The following is a 16,718-nucleotide window of genomic DNA, read 5'->3' as shown; positions in this document are numbered from 1 at the left end:
TTCACCACGTTACAAGCTATGCATCACTTGAGTCCTCACACTTACAGGAACATTAGACAACAGACTCACACGGACACTTTTAACATCCACACTTTGCTGAGTACATCCCCAAATGACTTTTAAATGAAATTCTGAAATGAACACCGCAAATTGGGGCTTTTCCCAGAAAGCCAAGTTTACATCACAGTTCTTCTTTAGTAAGTGCTCTCCATTTAACCGGATCTATTTCTTCAGTACCCATAAATGAACATATTCTCCTTTTGGATAGTATTATGCTTTAAATTAGTGTTGCATAAATACCGTTACCTTTTTTGGTGAAAAACTCCTTGGAATATTTCCCCAACATAGCGTATTTTCGAGGGATTTTTCCCAGCAGTTCAATGATCAATGCTATGTGGTCTGCATTGGAGAACATTGCCAGCAAAACAGAAACATACAACAGTTTAATCAGTACATTGCATGCACACACTAACACTGGCCCGGTACAGACAGAAATAGATTGATCCTGGTAAAAAACACACGTGCACACTGCTTGCTCAGTGGCTACTTTGGAAAGATGCTTACAGCAAAACTTCCTTCTCAAAACAATGTTTGAGTGTCAGCTGCCACAAGCAAGTCTTGCCATGTAATTGAAAATGTACCAATGGTTACTTTTCAGAACATCTGGGTAAAAAAAATTGTCAGAGATTCCTGGGAATTTTGCTTTTCAAAATGAAAATTTTGCTGTGTGATTTCAGGAAATGCTCCTCGCTGGGACATAATACAACCAGCAAGAGCAATTCCACTTCTGTCTGCATCACGGCACCTTTCAAAAAGAAGAGGTACTACCTCTGCGATTGAAGAATTCCCGAGAATATTTTCCAGATAGAGCAAAGTGCCTTGGGATATTGCCTAGCAGCTCTATGATGTGTGCTATGTGGTCTATGAGGGAGAGAAAAAAAGGATACGGGAGTGGAAGGGGCAGGGAAAGGATGGGATAAAAAAGAAGAGGAAAGAAACTGGAATTAGTAAAAAATCAGAAATAGTTTCAAATCAACAATGTCTGCAGCAAATCCATGCAGAGGTTTCCAGGATCAGCAGAGCTCTGGCATCATTAGTAGCATTTAGGAACAATGAATGATGCCCATATTACCACTGCAAAGAGCATTTACAAGCAAACAAGCATGAAAATGGACAGGTATACAGATGGAAGCAGGAGTTAACTCTGACTTTAAAAAAATCATTAGTAATTGCCTAATACAAATAAAAATACACAATGTAAACATTATTCCAGTGTCACTCTTGTAAAGAGAATAATAGAATAAAGTTCAAATTTTATGTTTCTTTTCTAAACTAAAATGTTGTTATTTTCAATCAGGTTTCCACACATATGCAATCTTACAAGAAGGGCAGTTTAATTCCTTCAGGCAGTTGTTAAGTAGATGAATACCTGCAGAAGGCAGTTTTTGCCCACCCACTGCTAGTGGTGGAACTTAAAACTAAAAAGAAAAAGAATTATATTTATATTCTGAAAACAATGTATGAACAGTTCTACTCAAATATAAAATTTAAACCCCACTGTAAGCTCACTGGAAATTTAAAAGAAGGTGCATGAAAATATGAAGAAACTCTTACAATACCTCAAAAGAGTCATACCTTCATCCCTGGAATAGTCTTCACCAGAGTGTGGCTCAAACAGGTAATCTCCAGTCGCCAGCTCAAACGCCTACAACGTAACAGACACAGGCATGGGTACCAGAAGTAACACTTCTATCGTAAGATGTCAGCACAGCATCACAACTATCTCAGGAGCCAGAGGGAATTCACGCTCAAAGCTCGAGGCCATGGGGAGCAGCCACTTACCTGGGGCCATCACTCCTGCGGCGCAGCAGCAGCACCGGCCGCGCTCTGGGAGAGCCGTGCCCAGCCCCGTTCCAGCCCCGTTCCAGCCCTGTGAGGGGCTGGAGCGTGCCCCCCAGGCAGTGCTGCCCACCCAGGCGGGATGAAGGAAGGCAATCACACAGGCTGAGTGCAGCCCCTCCCTGCGTGCCGCGCTCCGAGGCGGCGGCTCCCGAGGGTCGGGCGCGCTGCACTGAGCCAGCCCTAAACACGGCCTCACGCTCCCGGGGCAGTGTGGTGGCTGTGTCAAGGATTTCTGAACACATCAGGTATCTCTAAACATGTCATAAGACATGTATCTGAAGGGTATTTACCTGTCAGATTGCATGCTGGAGGCTGAACTAAACAAGTCTGAATCACAAATAAAATCCATTTATGATTCTAACTAATCACTTGAATTAGCTTTTTTGATGACTCTGAATCTGAAAGAGTTTTTTAAAATACTTCAATGATGGGAGCAAACGGTGAGATAGCTACTGATGGGGAATCCAGAACAGACACCCGGGACATCAAATCCCCTCAGGGCAGGCAATGTTTCCATGGGATGCTAACCCTGTGTTAGGTGAGGGCAAAACTGACTCGCTCTTTATGGGTGTAACAAATGTGAAAAGCTGCAAAGCTCTGAAGCACCTACGAGAGCCCCTACTTGTTTCCAGACATGGATTCACCTGGTCTAATTTGTTAAACTATTCTCTTTCAGCTCTGGCTTACCAATTGCCCAAGCAGCCACAGGAATCTAATTCCTTCCAGGTGGTTTAAACATCAAATTATTTTCCATGGCCAAGACATGGGAAAACATCGGATCCAGAAAAGCATTCCAAAAATGAAGCAGAGCTTCCTAGCACAGAGCTTCCTAGCGCAATTCTAAGATGGGATTCCACTCCATTAGAACATTTACTACAAAATACTTGTGTCCTGAAAATAGATACTTCTCTGTTCCAATTTATAATCTGGAGTTGTTAAATCACCTGTAAATTTAGCCTAGTTATGAGCACTTGGCTTCTTCAAGCTGCGAACTGCAGTGTCATCCAAGTGGGCTACAGCCAACATACCTCACTGCAATCACACGCAGCAGCCAAGAAAACAAGAACACGCCTTGTTGACATTTCTGCTGATCCTATGAACAGGCCTTTAACTTCTGAAGTTACTATCACTAATAAACAGTCATTCACTACTTTTCTTATTCCTCTCTTAGCTCAGGATTGACAGTATTCATTTTACAGCTGAAAAAAATCTGAAGAACTTCATAAAATACCAAGTTTCTAAACTGAAATAAATATTTAATGCAGACACAAGTGATCTTTGAGAGAGATCTCTAAACACACCACAGAGAACATTGTTGTTCTCCTGAAATGAAACAAAGAAAACCCAATTGTCCTCTCTGTATCTCATGGCAATATATTAATTCATAGGAAAAGCTGGACCAGCTTTCCCAGGAGAGCACACAACAATGGGGCTGACTCCCGAGGACACTGAAAAACTCTCTGCTATTACACGCAGATCCCTGGAGAAGAACAGAAATGTAGCTGCATTTAGCCACAAGGGTAGACTACACAAGAATATAGTTTCTGTCCCAAAAATAAAGTATTAATAGCTCGATATGTCTGTGTAGGACTAAAAAAATTAAACTGAAAAACTGAAAACTCTTTATAGCGAAGCACAAGAAGTAAGCATACTGCTGTGATACTCTGAATTTCAGATCAGTTTGTGTATCACAAGAGCTGAAAATTCCCACAGATTTGGGATTTTTTTTGTTTACCACCCTCTCACTGAACAAAAACTACAGCTTTTGAAAATGATGATGTTGCTTCTCTTTTCTTTTTTGTACAGCTCTGACTCCATACCCAGGATGGGCTGGGGTGCAGCACTTTGCACACTTGAGTTTCTGACTCTCCCTAAAGGACTCTAAGAACAAAACCACTTCTGACTCAGATTCACACAAGGACAGCCCAGAGGCAGGTGCTGTGGTAAGTGTTTGTAATGATGGTTCTTAGCATCCATGGAAGACAATGTCTCTCTGTGGCAACCTGGCAGTATGTTCCCAACTATTTTCAGAACAAATTGGTTACACAGTGCAAGATAAATGAAATTAATTTGTCCTTGTATAAAAAAGAATAAAACCCAGATGAAGGTTTTTATCATAAAGAATCAGCACTAGAGACACATTAATAAACACATAAATAGCTGTAAGAAGGACAATCACATCTCTGGATTGTACCAGAGTTTTTCTGCTCTTTAAACTACTGTCCCAAGGCGTTGTGCATGGAGAGCCCGTGCTGTTCCAGAGTGGGTGCTGCCAAAGATCTCTGCTGCTGCACACTGAGAGCCACAGCTCTGGCTGTGGAACCACTGCTGCTCTGGACTTCCTGGGCATTCTCAGCATTTACCCACACTTTACACCCACCTGTAGGCACACACAGCCCCCAGACCTCAAAAGGGAGGTCACTGACACTCTGGGATGACACAAGGAGACCAAGACCCCAAGGGCAGCACAGTGACCATAGTCTGGTCTGCCCAGCTGTGACCAGTCTGGGGCACCAGTGTGAGAGTGGCCCTGTCACAGTGGGGAAAGGTCAGGGAGGACCTGAGGCTTAACAGGGCTGAGCAGAGGATGCAGGAGGGGAGGCTGGCGGGGCTGGGTTTGCTCAGGTGGGAAAAGGGGAGAAGGGATTTAACTGCTGCACTCCACTGCCTGAAGGCAAAAGTGGAGAAGAGCAAGATACACTCTCCCCAGTGAAAGGACTACACAGGCAGCAAGATGGGAAATTCCAATCAAACATGAGGGAAAAAAAATTATTTGGTGAGACTGCCTGAGTACTGAGACAAGCTGCTCAGAAAGGCTGAGGAAATACCATTCTTACAGGTACATCCTGAGGTACATACCCCCAGCTGCACATGGCTCTGAGTGACCTCATCTACCTTTGACAACAACCCTTGTTCAAGGAGGAGGTAGATACCAGAGATCACTTTAAACCTAAATTTGTCATTAATTTCCATTATGCTACAAATACAGACTAACCATATTTACTTACTTTCCCTTTGAAAGCAATAATTTCTGATAACAAGCTTCTTGACAGAAGCTCCAACTTTAAAATACCATTATTTTTTTACTCAATGTTGACATTTACCTCAAGATAAGTCAGCATTTCATCTATTATGTGGAGATAAAAAATTAGATATAGCACACTCAACATATGGCACAGAAGACCAAGGCAACCATCCATCATTACTAACTGCTCTGGCAATTTCTACTTACCACTTTCCTAAGGTTCTCATAGAAAACCAGTCTAGACTGCTTTTCTCCATCTGCAGATGGTGAACCTTTCATATAAATGGTTACACTGCTGTTTTATAGCCTCTGAAGAGGCTCTATTTCTTTCCTGTCACACGATTGTATGTGAACCTAGCACAGTGCAGAACTGGTGGCATTGCTACATAATGGACCCATATCTAAACACACAATTGGAAATAGCTACACTTTCACTGTGTGACAGCTGTGTACTCAGTCTGGTGATTGAAAAATGGATGCATGCCTAGGGAAAGCTCTGGGAGAGGACTGTAAGAACAATTCTCTTGGACTGCATCAGTCTCCCTGAAATGAAGCTCCAGCTGAAAAAGAACAACAAGCTATAGGCCAGAATTATTATTTTGACAGATGAGATGCAGCTCTTGGCCAGAGTTCTCTGGCCCAGATGAAATGAAGAGATGTGAATGCGAAGACTGTAACTGCTTTAAAAACAGGCTTGGTTTTAAGAACACTGTTCCACAGGTCAGTGGAAGCATGGAAAGAAGATCAGAAAGCTTTCTGAGATACACACACCAGCTGACAGTTTGTTCTCCCAATGACATCTCCCTCTGAAGAGCCAGGCAATGGGAAGAGTATGAAAGGCATTTTGCAGGGTTAGTGCTTGGTAAGAAAGGCCAAATATACAAAACAAGAAACTTGCATGGGATGCTTGGAAAGGAAACAGGGTTATTTTATCTGCTGCCCTCTGATCTTGGAATCATGCATACTGAGTGCTTATTTTGGAAAGTCAGCTCCTCTGGGAAATCATTTTCTTTTGAGTGTTTCAGGTTGTCCACCCACCACCTTCAAAAAGGGTGTACAGCGAGTAATAACAGCATTCTGTACTGTATCTGCCTACTGAAAAATACGTGCATAGCAACTTCAGCTTTTTCTCCCCTCAAAACCACATTTTTGATTTTCAATCTTTCCTCAAAATACCACTTCTGTGCAGACTGAGGCTTGTCATCACACCTTTGGTATGTGCCACTCACACATACTGACATGATGATACTCATGATCCCATGGAGATAGGATCATTTTTTCCCTGCTTACAGCAGTGGAAGAGTAGTTAAGGACAGGTACTGCTCCACTCCAAAGAGAGAACAGCATACAAAGAAGCAAACTGGGGGCACAAGCCTGCACCTACAAGCACTTACATGTAGGTTGAATTTTAACATCACTTACAATGTCCTGTTCATTCTCCATTCTGTTCCTCTGAGTTTTCTCACATGAACAGAAATGCCCATGAATAAGCCCCACTGCTGTGAACTTGCTTGCCTTGTAGTAGCATGTCTCTTGTTTTGAAAGCTCTTCGTCTGTCTCCTTTCCATCACACCTCGTAGTGTTTTCTTTCATCATCTGTATTCTCTTTGGGTAGATAAAATACCAAATACAATTTTCACCTTCTCTGACTTCCTGCTGATCTATAGCTGTCATCTGTATGCTAGGTCTTATTGCAAAGAGAGGATTTTGCAGGAATCACAACTCTCCACAAAAGACACCTCAGAAAAGTGTTAAAAACTTTAGAAGCCTTGTTCATGTCCTAGCCTCTGACACAGTCACATCCTCCCTACAGCTCAAACCAAAGGTAATGAACACAAGTCAGATGATGAGATTAATCACTTCAGGTGCTTTTTCTGTCTCCAATCCAAGGAGACTGGAACAAGGAAAAGCAGTGGAATCGTGGTGCTTACAGTCATTTCCAGAAGCAATACAAAAGGATGCCGTCTGCCAGGACTAACTCTCTTATCTTGCCAGGATTTCTTGGCAGCAGCAGTGGAGTACTGTGTTCCATGTTTTCTGGGATTTAGGAAATGCTAAATCATTGAGAGTCTGTTCAGTTTCTGCTCTAAAGAAGGCAACCCGCTCAATACTGTTAATGTGGAAATTCAAACTGATATAACTAAATCATCAAGTATGTTTTCAATCCTGTCAAAGGTACTGCTGCCTCCAAATCTATTCCCTTTTTTGGGTGAAAATGAGAGATGCACCTCCCTGCTGGTAGAATTTAATTAGAGCTCAGTACAGGAAGGAAACATCTTCTAGAATTTAGTAAATGTGGAGAGATTCCCAGTGTCTAGCTCTCCATGAGAACAGCTGAGTATTCCACTTAAACAGGCCACAATGTTAAAATAAAAATAAAAGGGCACTGTACAATTTAACCAAAGTTATGCCTGTCCAGCAAATGACAGCACCATGTTCCAGAAGATTCATATGGGGATATTTCTGGAAGTTGCTGTGCACACAGGAACACAGATGCTTTGCATGCTCAGGGCCTGCTTATCAGAGGTCTTGTTTAAAAACCTCATCTTCATCCTTATTATTAAAGACAGTGTAAAATGGACAGGCAAACGGTATGATAGAAAAAGACATTCTACTGCTGCTGAGATAAAACACAATCTTCTGTGCTTAACACACTTTATGCCATAAATACAAGCCAACACAAGAACCAGTAGCTGGTCTACTCATGGTCAGTGCTACCCTCAGTGAGCAAAATTATTTCATTATCAAGCAAAAGGCATTGAAAACCTTAGGCTCAAATGGAGATCTATAAAGCACAAGACCAAGTTAAGACCCCAGGTGAATCCTGTTACCAAGCATTCCAAGTCATCCTTCATATAATCCCGGACACATAAAGATTTGTTTTATATACACATAAATCTCTGACACAGAAGCCCTATGGACACTAAGTTCCAAGAAAGGCTTTTTTTGCCATTTTTTAAATAGAGATGTGAGCTACAGTATCTGACACAGTAGTGGCCACAAAATACATGAAGAAAATCTTCTACTTTGCAAGCTAAGCACTGCTCATGTGTGCTTGGGGCTGTCACATTAGGTAAAGTATGGATGGAGGGAAATTTACCAAGGAAAAAGTAATGGAGATACTGCTGGACCACTCATTTTGCACAGTACTGCTTCCTAAAATGCCCTTAATGACTCAGGACTTGTACAAGCAAAGTTGCCTCTGCTCTCCTTTAGGAGCCCTGGACATCAAGGCTAACAGGGTATCTGAGCTGTATTTTGGCTGAAAATAAACACCACCTGCTCCAGAAGACAATTCCTTTGAAAACATAGTAAACATGGAACAGAGTGAATTAAATATGAAACAAGAGCAAGATAACCTAGAAGGGCATTTTCTGAACAATATCTAGGTACAACAAGGAAACCAAACTTGAGAAAGCAAGTGGGGCTATAGGGGCATTCAAATACTTTGGCACTTCACAGTTCTTGACTGCCTTAGGGATTGGAGAGGTTCACATCATAATTTCCAAAGACAGCCTAAATAAATTTAGGAGTTTGCAGTTCCACATCAGGAATGCTTTCCTGGCCATTAATCTCTATTACAAGTCCTCTGCAGAAACAAGGCAATCCCTACTTTTCCATCTGATACAGGATCAGCATCCCCAATGCTCTGACCCATTTTCTCAGCCACACAGCAATGCAAACAGATTCTAGGGGTTTTCAAATGATGAATTTTTTTCTATGAGCTTGAGAGGCTGCTCTCTATTTTTTACACAACTATACCATGATGACAATTTTATTCAACAACTGTATGTAAGTGCTTTAATGTTATAAAATTTCTACTGCATTTCCTAAGGGCAAAAATCTAAAGACTGTGGCAGAAGACAGAATTACAGCACTTCTGCCTCAAATGCTTTACTATCTGCAAGGCTTACATAACAAAAAGGCAGAAATACATTCTTCTCTTTAAAATACTGAAATTTCATACATAATTGTGAATCTGAGTTAAGATACCTCCAGTGGCAGTGATGCTTTGGGCTTTTTTCTCTCCATGAGTTTGAAGAAAGCAGTAACACTTATATAACACAGAGGAGAAGTTGTAGTAGGCTGGGCAACCCCAAGCATTGCAAGAATATTATATTCCTTAGGTGTGATATTGCTGTTTAGTAGCCCACAGTCTTTAAACACAGTTCTAGGTAGACCTCAGCCTGCTTCACGTGCCTTTAGCTGCAAGACTAAAAGACTGTATAAGACTATAAAATTAGCAGCAATAAGTACAACTTAAAGATGAATGCAGGTAAAATATTATGAAGTTCAACTGAGGTTTACAAAATACTAGGTAAAAAAGTCTCTATAATGATTTTGCAGTTAGTTAAGAGAAGAAAAACTTAAGGAATTAAATAACAAACTGTGAAATAGCTTATATGCTTTGTTCTCAATGTAATAGAAAAATTCTCCATTTTGTCCCCAAACAGAAGAGTAAATTTGGAAATGGATGGGTTTTTTGTGTACTAAAGAAAAAACTAGTATTAAACTCCAGAGCAGACATACTTTAATTTCACTTATGGGTTAGCTACTTCCAACATATGGTTTGCTGAACTTATATCTGTAGGATTTTATGTTCCTTTCAATCCTCCTCCTCTCCCTCTGAGCTGTGTAATTCTTCTCATCACCCACGCCTGCAAACTGTGTCTAGTATTGAGTCTTCTCCTCACACACTTACTCTTATCAGACATGTATTTGTAAAATATAAAGACCTGATTAAGTTTTCACTTTTAAAATACGCAAAGGTATTTCTAAATTTGTTTTTCTTTGGATATACATACTATCTTTAATTAGAAAATGCATGCAGTTTGCTCATCCTCAAAGAGATATTAGAGTGTTTCAGAAAGCTGCATGATTAAGTTTTCACTTTTTCTGTTCCCTAAAGACTCTTAAAAAGCTGTAATTTCAGTTGTGTTAAAACTTAATTTTACAGAATGCTACCACATATTTTTAGGCCAATAAACAGAATTCCTTCTTGAAAGTTTAGAACCAAGCCTAATCCAGTCCATGTTTTCACTGCACTTGGCACCAATTTAAACTATTTCACTGTTTTGCCACTTTACACAAGACAATGGAATGTAATCACAGCTAACTGTAGCCCAGGTTCTAAGATAGGAATGAAACAAACAGTTGTACTTTGTCAGTTATATCTTGTCATTCAAAACAGACATATATTTTCTCTCTAAATTTGCATGTTTCTGACTACAAGTTTAAAACACATCACATGAAAATTGGATGTCCCCTCCAAAATATTTCTTTTTGATTAAGAAGGCTTGAGAAATTGAAAGAAATTAAAGAAATCATAAGCAGCTGATACAGCATCATTTACAATAATGTATTTGTGTCAAAATTTCAAAACCATCCCCATCAGGTTTCCTCAATAAACAACTGTTTTAGGACCTTTACTCTTGTAAAATACACATTGCACTGTTCTTACCATACATGCTGTACTCCAGATATCAGCAGGTGTACTGTAACCTGCTCCTATTAAAACCTCTATGGATCTGTATTGTCTTGTCTGGATGTCTTCTGTGAAGTGTTTATGCTAAAATAGAAAGAACCACATTAATGGGAAAAAAGGACTATAAAAAGACCTGTTCTAAATACTGAACTGCTAAAATGATGTAGTTACACTTACCACCCAGCAGGCATTCCCCAGGTCAGCAATTTTAACTCTAATTTTATCTGCATTTCTTGGGTCCAGTGGATTCACCAGTAAGTCAGCAGCACGAGTTTTTGCTAACACAAGCAAAATGCAGAATTGTTAGTATGTTAAGCCTACTATTCATTAACTCTAAACAGTTTTGCCTTGACACTTTGTTCAGCATTGTCATACACTGAAGTCATAAAAATAATCCGCTGAATGTTACAAGAAATTAAAGCAACATAAATAGGATTTCTTAACCTGATTTCTAAATATCCTTGTACATTTCAAGTGCAAATTTTTCTCATTTTTTAGCTGCCAAATGACTATTACTACAATATCCAGAAGAGCTTCTAAGCAAAACCAGAGTATGTTTCCCAGAACTGATTCAGACAGAAAATGTAAAAACTCAGACTCCAAGAACTCACCCACTACACACATGAAAGATATGTTCTTGGAACAGTCTGATTGAGAAAATAAATCCTGCACTTCCATGCCTGGCTACAGTAAATAAAATCTGGCTGGATTCTTCACCCAAGAGCCTAGGAGGCTGTTGTCATCCTTTTCACAAATAATTCAGCATTCAAAGTTCTCTGAATGTCCTATTTGCATCAATTATGATCCAGACTAAAAAGGCAGAACTTAAATCTGATTTATCTTTCAATCTTTAGAGGCTCTTGGGACACTGAAACCTTAATGCCACAAGTACAGGTGCTGCTTTTCTCTGTTTTGACATTCCACCTGCTAGTTCCTGAACTGAAAAGAAAGCAGATGACTTGAAGGCAGAAGACAGAACCAGATATCACAAATCACAGGGAAGCACAGGACTGATCTCTGTTTCCTTGTCCCAGAGCTACAAGATGTAAACTGGAAACTGAAGGTAAAATAAGAAAGAGGTACTTAGATCCAAAAAGCATTTGTGACTGCAATGATCTGATAAACTGATGAAAGAACTGGAAGAGGAAAATACACCAGACATGGGACAAGGGCAAAAAATACTGGATGTATAATAGTGAATTAGGAGTGACTGAAATCAGAAGATCTTCAACTGCTGGCACAGGAAGCTTGAATGGATCATCAGAGCACTGAATATTAGCCAACCAGAAAAGATAGTGGCAGGGTCCACCAGAGGAGAGGGAGAATGAAAATACATGAGTAAATAGCAAATGGCAGAGGGGGCAGTGACCTCAACTAACAGCCCTCTAAAAAAGCTGGAATGGAGTCCAAGACTCAAGTTTATAAAAAGCATCAACATAAGAACAGAAGTAAAACAATCAAAAGATGGGAACTAGTAAGCTTAATATTAAAGTCTTCCCTTAAAAACATGCTGCATAGTACAGTGCAATTTTTTAAACACAATCACATGCATTACTGAAGAAATAACAGGACTGTTCTCAGTTCAATAGTCTTTGGAAAATGCTTCCCACATGTCTTTTTGAAGGACTGCAGTAAATAAAGTCAAATGAAGAGGGGGAAAAAAGCCCCATGACTAAGACATCTGAACATGGAATTACACAACAGCTTTCTTCAACCTCTTCCCTAAGAAAGGGACCTGAGCAGGCAATACAGTGCCTACACTTCTGTGTTTTTCTAAAAACTTATGATGCTGAAGTCCTGTCTCTTCTGAAAGATAAATTCTTGGCTTCTGTATTTGACAAATACAGATCATTTATAACTGAAAGTGAAGTCAGAACAAGTGTATTTTCTAGAAAGTACTCACAAAAAAGCATCCAAATAAGCTTAACCTGGGCATAAAATTAGTGAACACTTCTGTGTCCTAGTTCCATAAAAACTAAGAAGTATCACCTTAATTCTCACAATCTCAGCATGACAATGTACTCAGCAAACATTCAAACACTGGAAAGAGGAGGAGGAGAGTCGTGAGGAAATTAGAGATCTATCTTCAGGGCATTCGGTCACGCAGTGAAAACTTGAAAGATAAAAACTGCTCATCCAATAAACACAAACTGGTTTGTGCACCAAATAAAGCAAGAACCCCAAAAAAGTGAGACCATGCCACTTAACAATGCATAGCAATGCCTAGAGAAAGAGGAACAAATAAAAGTCTACTTCAGTACAAAAAAAGGCGAATAAAGATATGGTGAAAAATTATGTAGCACCATTTAAAAATATTAAATAGCCTCTAACTCCTGTATGCTTCTTTCTAAACACCTTAATCTGTTTTATTACTGTTATACTCAATGTTATTATTGATGCCATTAATATCTGTAACATTCATCTTTGCCCCTTTCTTCAAAAAGTCAACTATCACTGAATTTACTGTCTGTCTTCTTTCTTTGCAAGAAAGGTGTGTGAACTGATGGGATAACATCAAGGAGGAATAAAGCAGATTTTTTTCCTCCAGCTATGGAGATAAGCTGTTTCCATGAGGACAAAAGCAGCTTTAATCTCTGAAGACATAAGGATTTTGCACAACACCCCAGTAAAACAGCAATGGAGTATTTTTGACTATACACAGCTGGCTGAACAAAAGAAGAAACTACCAGGCATCTAGGAACCTCCTCTGTATTGTTTCAGGGACTTCAGAGCATAAGGAGATGAACTTTTCCTGGATCTTCCAGAAATGCAGTTTCTACTGAGCTGTATTTTATTTCATATTTCTCACCTTACCTGTCAGACCCTGTAATAAACTGTGTGAATTGCTCTTCTAAAGTCTTAAACCTAGAAATACGCTTGACTACATTTTTCATTGCAGCTCTAATTCTTTTGTGGCAATGTTGATGGCAGGCTTGGTGATCTTCTCCCTAAACTCCCATTTTCTGCTATCTGCTCACACATTTAGACTCCCAGTATTTTCTTTATTAAAGTTGAAACCCGTATATTTATCATTTAACCACTGGCACTATAAATAAGACCTATGTGTAATATCCTGAAGCTATTTAATTCAATGGCAAAAATCCAGCTCTTTGAAATGACACCAAGATTTCACCTTCCATGTCTTCAAATGGATTTACAGGCAAAAGTTCTGGACTGACGGCCAGAATTTAAATATCCAAAACCATGCTGAATATAGAAACACCATAATGAGCTGAGGGTTGGCAACATGCCCTGCTGAGTATTAATGAAAGGTTAAGACAGGAATTGTTTGACACAGAAAGAACAATTAATGAATGAAAACACAGCATAATACATAATTTTTCACTACGACTGAGAAAAGATGTGACAAGAAGTAACAGACAGAAGCTGCAGCCAAACAAGTTCAAACTTGGTACAATTATTCTAAAACAATTCAGAGTAACAAGCAGTGGAACACATCTCAGTCAAAACAGATTATAATTTCATTTGTCAATTTAAGAACAGGTATTTTTCTTTTTTAAAAATACATTTTAAGCCAACAAGAAAAGTTACTGGGCTTAAAAGGTATTACTGACTTGTAAAGGACATCAGGTTACATGATCTCATGCTCATCTTCTACCTTTAAACTACAGGAATGATGTCTCTTTGCAAATATAGATTTCCTTTTCTCTTTCACGTGTAGACTGACTTGTCAATGCAAATAATTTATTTACGATAATTTATTTAGTATGATAATTTATTTATCTAATACCCCTTAAAAGCAAGTTCTAGAGTGGAAAATAACCCATAAATCACAGTTCTGCATGAAAAACCATCCAATTCACTTGAACAATCTTTTCTTAACCTAACCACTGCCTATACATACCCATGCTACTAGACAGAAGTCATTAAGAGGAACACTTACTTTTTGGCAAATCCCCAGTGCTGGAAGCTGAAACTGTTCTGCTTCTGTCATGAGATGGGCTGCTCTCCTCTCTTTCAGTTACAGTTGATCCTTCAGAGACAGCAGAGCCACAGGCTACAGACTCCAGAGCCCCAGAGAACACCGACGCTGAAAATTCAGAGAACTGGGACTCTGGAATTTTATGACGTCCATTTGGCAATTCACCATTAAACTGTTCATAGGAGCTGCTATAAGAATAATCACTTTTTGAATTTGGATCATCAAGATTATACTCCTCTGGATTTGGACATTCTTCCTCTTCTTCTTCTTCATCTTCAAGTTGTTGTTCCAATAGGAATGGGCCGTTCACAATATGGCCATTTGTTTTGGGGGATTCTATCCACTTAGGGTCTGTGGAGTCAGTGTTGACAAGTTCCTGCTCAACATCATCATCTTTTTCAGTGTTTTCCTTCTCTGTGTCTTCTTTTTCATCTTGATCTTCTGCTTCACCTGAAAAATTTTGGCAAGCAACACATTACATCACACATCAATAAACCAGACTAAAATTGGGCATTTTGTCATTTTTAACTCTTCAGTAACTACCTGACTTCTGACATATCACACAAGGAAACACTGAATATCACTAAAATATGCAAACCTTAAAATTTAAATTAAAGGCAAAATGACAGACTAGTAAGACTGTAGGAAAAATAAAAAATGGGAAGTGGTTCGGGAAGGAACTATCCAGAAGAGAATAATCTTATGAAGGGAAGATGAATGAGGCCTTGAAAGCAAGCTTTTGAAAGTCTAGAATTCAATCTATGTGAACGGAGTCATCACTGAAGTAGGAAAACTCTCTGTAAGAGCAGAACAAAAACCAAACTGGACTAGTCTCAGTAGTTACATCTTTATCAGGACTGAAGAGCTGACAAGAAAATCAGAGAAGCCAGAATGGAGCTGGACCATAATGATTATGGTCCAAGTCACCAGGACTGAACAGGAATTTTAACAAGACGTATCAAAAATTTTAGCGAAGAAGTTGCAATCTCTGTTATCTGATAGATCATTACAACAGACACTGTAAGAAGAAAAGGGGAAAGCAATGATGACTCCAACTACGACAAAAATAGTATAGAAAAATGCATCTTATTGTTCTTCTACTTTACCATGATACTCAATTGTTCCACTTAATGTGGCACGGTGCCTGTTGAGTTTTCTACATGCTTTTTGGAACTGCTTATAGCTATACATTGCTATTGATGGTTTTCTTCACTTCGGTAGTAAGTTTGATTTTTCTTTACCATTTTAGGTTTTGTGGTTACAATTTCATCTATGGGAGAAAATTCACTTAATGATCTAGGACAGTTAGGAGATTTTGTTCACTGCACAGATGCAACACTGCACAATTACCTTCTGCTCTGGAACAGTAAACTCAGAGTCAATAAAAACAAGTAACACTAACCATCATCATTTCCAGGTTCTTCATCTACTACCTCTTCTATATCAGCTGTTTTTAGTTTCACCTCTGGGTGGTACTCATCTTCTTGTTCATTTGATGGTACAGCTGAGGTTACATTTTCTTCTATTTTTTTCCTTTCAGCTTCCCGCTCTAGTTCTTCTATTTCCTGCAGGCGTTTTTCTAGCAGCTCAGCTTGCCTCTTCTGTTTTTTCTTCAGTTTTTTCTTTTTGTTTTTGGATATTTTTCCAACCTGAAATATTAATACCAAAGAAAGAAAAAGAAAAATGAATTCCTGATTTTCAAGGCATCTCACACCAAACTAATTTACAGTTTGATTACTATTCCTTTGAAATTATTAGATGGCAAGTAATTTAGTAATTATATTCATTTTTCCAGTTTACTTCAAATCAAGAATGATACAGGATTGTATGAAGCAAAAATCCACCAAAACTTTACACAGTTAATTGTGTTTTTACACGGTCCTTATTAGATACAAGAGCAAAATACATCCATACATCTAAGATGGCATAATGAATTTCCAATGATCCTATAACCTTGCTAAACACAATAATCTTAAACTTCAATCCAGATTAACAGATGATACTGTATGTGGAAAATAATCAGGTACATATTAGTTGTTTACATATAAATTTAATACCTTATTTCTCTCTCTGTATAATGCAGGTAATAACTTGCAAAAGTATTCTAAGCAAAAAGACACAAGAAACTAAAGATTCTGAAAACAGTGAATTCTAAATAAAACCTGTGTTGTTCAGCTATTTTCTTGTGCAATGAAAGCATTTTTATTACTCCCTTCTGGCCCAAAACATATGAATTACAAACAGCAGATGGTCATTATGAAGTTTCTCATTTTATGTAACATAAGGATTGAAAAACTCAGGTACAACAACAAGGAAGTGAAAAATGAATACAGAGCTCAGACTGAAACACTTCCTTGCATTTT

At 38.9% G+C, this 16,718-nt stretch overlaps 1 protein-coding gene across 5 annotated transcripts in view; it reads right to left on the bottom strand.

Moving 5' to 3' along the window:
- SRPK2 (SRSF protein kinase 2) overlaps positions 1-16,718 on the bottom strand; it is a 125,500-nt gene that overhangs the window by 7,374 nt on the left and 101,408 nt on the right. For 2 of the 5 annotated variants that reach the window (XM_077783638.2, XM_085569049.1), the window contains 7 exons: positions 15,758-16,004; positions 14,317-14,805; positions 10,590-10,690; positions 10,389-10,496; positions 1,636-1,705; positions 829-921; positions 307-399 (listed from right to left, as the gene is read on the bottom strand). In XM_077783638.2, the coding sequence (XP_077639764.1) occupies positions 307-399; positions 829-921; positions 1,636-1,705; positions 10,389-10,496; positions 10,590-10,690; positions 14,317-14,805; positions 15,758-16,004 (1,201 nt within the window). The remainder of the gene's footprint in view (positions 1-306; positions 400-828; positions 922-1,635; positions 1,706-10,388; positions 10,497-10,589; positions 10,691-14,316; positions 14,806-15,757; positions 16,005-16,718) is intronic. The other 3 variants (XM_077783639.2, XM_085569050.1, XM_077783640.2) reach the window with 2 other exon arrangements.

This window comes from Lonchura striata, chromosome 1A (genome assembly GCF_050655825.1).
Source record: "Lonchura striata isolate lonStrDom1 chromosome 1A, ASM5065582v1, whole genome shotgun sequence".
Lineage (NCBI taxonomy): Eukaryota > Metazoa > Chordata > Aves > Passeriformes > Estrildidae > Lonchura > Lonchura striata.
This window is presented reverse-complemented; position numbering and strand designations above follow the sequence as displayed.